The sequence below is a fragment of the Phaethon aethereus genome (assembly GCF_964289735.1).
Source record: "Phaethon aethereus genome assembly, chromosome: 18".
Classification (NCBI taxonomy): Eukaryota; Metazoa; Chordata; class Aves; order Phaethontiformes; family Phaethontidae; genus Phaethon; species Phaethon aethereus.
In genome coordinates, this window is record NC_138594.1 from 12957837 (window position 1) to 12960805 (window position 2969).

Genomic DNA, 2969 nt, shown 5'->3' on the forward strand with positions numbered 1-2969 from the left:
CCGCCCCACGGGGCTCTAGGCACGCAGACGTGCCCAGGCACCACGTGTGGGTGCCAGAAGATGCCGGCACTCCCCCGCTCCAGCCTCTAATAAGCCTCTTTGGCGGAAGCTGCCTGTCTCAGGCCCCTGCCCCAAATCCCGTCTGGAACCTTAAGCCTCCCAAATCCCTCCTGGGACTGGCCACAGCCTCCTCAATCCCATTAGAGGTGCTGTGCCAGCACGGGGGGTCCTGGGCTGCGCCCCCAGCCCTGGGTGGGGGGAAATCGCATCCCGGGGGGGGCACAAAATCTACAAAAAGTATGGAGGAGAGGGCTTGGACTCCCCAGACACCCACCTCTTGGGGGCCTTTATTGTCTTGCTTAAGCGGCTGAAGGCACCTTTGCTGCAGGCGAGGGCTGGCTGGGGCAGGGCTGGCAGCGGGGGGCTGCCCGTGCCCCCCGGCCGTGGCACCGGCGCTTGGCCCCGGCACAGGTCGCACTGCGACACAGCTCGCGCCCGGGCGGCACTGACTGATTAGCCTTCCACCCAGCACCGCCTTCGGCTCCGGGTAATTAGCGCGAGGCCCCTAATCAATAAGTTATTTTTTGCCACGGGTAATTAATAGTTACACAGGACAGACAGGCACTAATTAAACTTCCAGCCCCTCTCTCCCTGGCAGCGAGGGGCCTTTGTTTTACCAACTGCAGGTATTAAAGTGTTTCATCCTGCGCCCGGGGAGCCCCCACGCCCCGGCCGAGGAGGTCTCGCCCCGTCCCCTCCTCCTCACCCTCTCTATTGATCCCATTTTCTTTGGCCGCCTCAATCAATAGCACCGGCACAAAGCCCTGCCTGCTCCCGCTGCCCGCGCAGGGCTGCCCTGCCCACCCCGCCGCAGCGGGGCTGAGCCACAGGCCGAAGCCCGGCAGCCTGTCCGCACGTCTGCTCCTTCTCCGGCTGCCTCGCCCCAGCGCCCGGCCCACCCCAACGGGCCGCAGCGGCGAGTGTCGGCAGCCCACGCGTGCCGGGCACCGCAGCCGGGGAGGTGACCCTGCCAGCGCATCCCCAGTGCCATGCGCGGCAGGGGAGACGGGCACGTGCCTGGCTTCGGCAATGCTCCCCCCACCGCGACTCCGCTCGGCCTCGCCCGCCGCCCGCCACGCAGCGCCGGGGCTGGGCACCGAGCAATGTCACGCCACCCGCGAGGACGTGACACGCGCTGCAGGGAGCCAAAGCCGCAAAGCTCGGCCCCTGCACCGGCAGAGAGGAGCAAAACCCCTTCCCCACCCCTTGAGAAGGCTGAAGCACGGACAGCCCCACGTCTTCCACCCCACGGCGAGACCCCGGAGCCCCACAGACAAATGGAAGGAGATTCGGTCACACCAGGAGCCCGTCCCGCAGGCGGGGAACAAACGGACCACGGGGGACCCGCCAGCCGGAGATGCCAGCCAGGAGAAGAGAAACTCGGCAAGGGAGTGAATCAATCAAAGAGACCTTCACAGCTCCCCACACAGGGCCTGCCCGGATAATATACTGCCGCTTTAGATGTTATGTTCTGAACTTAATTACTGAGAAATTATAGCAGTGCTGGGGGAGGCTCAGGGGGAGCGGGAGGACGGGAGCGCACAGGGACTTCTGGCTCCACTCGCTGCCGCAAACAAGGGCAAGAAATGTCGCGGGCGAGGACCCCCGGCACGCCACCGTGCCCCCCCTGGTTTCGCAGCCTGGATCCGCTCGGCCCAAGCGGCGAGGACGGAGGTGTCCGGGCTGCAGCCCTGCCAGCCAGGAGCCCCACTGCTGGGGAGGGGACAGGCCCCCGGGCCCCCCCCCGGCATCTCTGAACACGAGCTGCACCCCAAAGGGCCATAAACTATTTCTACATCACTCTTGGGTATTGGAGCAGCTAAAAACCAGACTGTGCCGTGCCAGAGCCCTGGAGGCGAGGCACACAGAAGGGCTCACCCTGCCCCATGGTACTGCCTCACCCCAAGGGCCGGCTGGGAGCACAGGGAGCCCCGGGCACCCACGGGGACTCAGGGCCGCAGACCCCCGCCATCCCAGCACCCTGCCCACTCCGACCAGCTGGCTGGAGGTCGATGGGAGCAACCGCAGAGCAAGGAGCTCCCCAAGGTCTTGCGCCCCAGGTCTTGCGGTGCAGCGGGGGTCCCTCGGGAGGGGGTGAAATGGGTGCCTTCACCCTCTGCCATCCCCGGGGGCTGCTCAGCCTCCCAAAAGCGGTGCAGGGCAGTCTCTACCCCATGCTCAGTGCTACGTTTCCCTTCCTCAGCCTGGGGGCAGTTATGGGACAGGGGGAAGGAGAAGGCAGAGCCGAGCCGTGCTGCTCGGCCCCGCCGAGCCCTCCCAGACACCGTGCTGCGCTGGGTACCGGCGGACCCCGGAGCCCCCGGGGGGTGCTTCTTGAACACCATAGATGCTATGCCCCCCCGCGACAGGAGCTCCGGGGCCGCCCCTCCGGCTGGCACAAAGCTTCCCCGGCCCGGGAGGTTGGGGGCTCGGCTGAGGGGAGCCGAGCTGGGACCCCCCCAACCCTCCGCGGTCCATCTCCAGCATTAAAGACGGAGCTGGAGGGTGCCCCCCCCCCCGTACCCCCTTACCTTGGGCGCCGGCTCCCGGGGGGCCGGGCAGGGCGAGCACCGCGAAGCACAGCAGCCCCCAGCTCCCGAGCCGGGCCATGGCTCCGCCGAGCCGGCGGAGGGGAGGGTGGCAACTTCCCCGACTTTATAATCCGGGCGGCCGCGGCCCCAGCCCTGCTGTTGGCCGGGCTCCGGCGCAGGGACCCCCGCAGCAGCGCTGCTCGGGGGGGGACGAAGACGATGGGCTGAAAGGCTCCTCGCGGGGCGACGGGGGGGAGGTCCCCAGGCAGCTCGCCACCACGTACAACTTCCCCGGGGACGTGTGGAGCCGGGACCCCCAAATCCGAAGCAGGGCCGGCGGCCGAGACTCCCCAGGCGTTGCGCCCCGCGTCAGGGACG

The 2969-nt window shown here is 67.8% G+C and overlaps 1 protein-coding gene across 1 annotated transcript in view; it reads right to left on the reverse strand.

Annotated features, from left to right (window-relative positions):
• Positions 1 to 2670, reverse strand: part of SDK2 (sidekick cell adhesion molecule 2) — a gene marked incomplete at its 5' end in the record, with an annotated part of 33821 nt that extends 31151 nt beyond the window's left edge. The window contains one exon of the mRNA XM_082008103.1: positions 2592 to 2670. Within this exon, the coding sequence (XP_081864229.1) occupies positions 2592 to 2670 (79 nt within the window). The remainder of the gene's footprint in view (positions 1 to 2591) is intronic.
• Between the last annotated feature and the right edge of the window lie 299 nt (positions 2671 to 2969).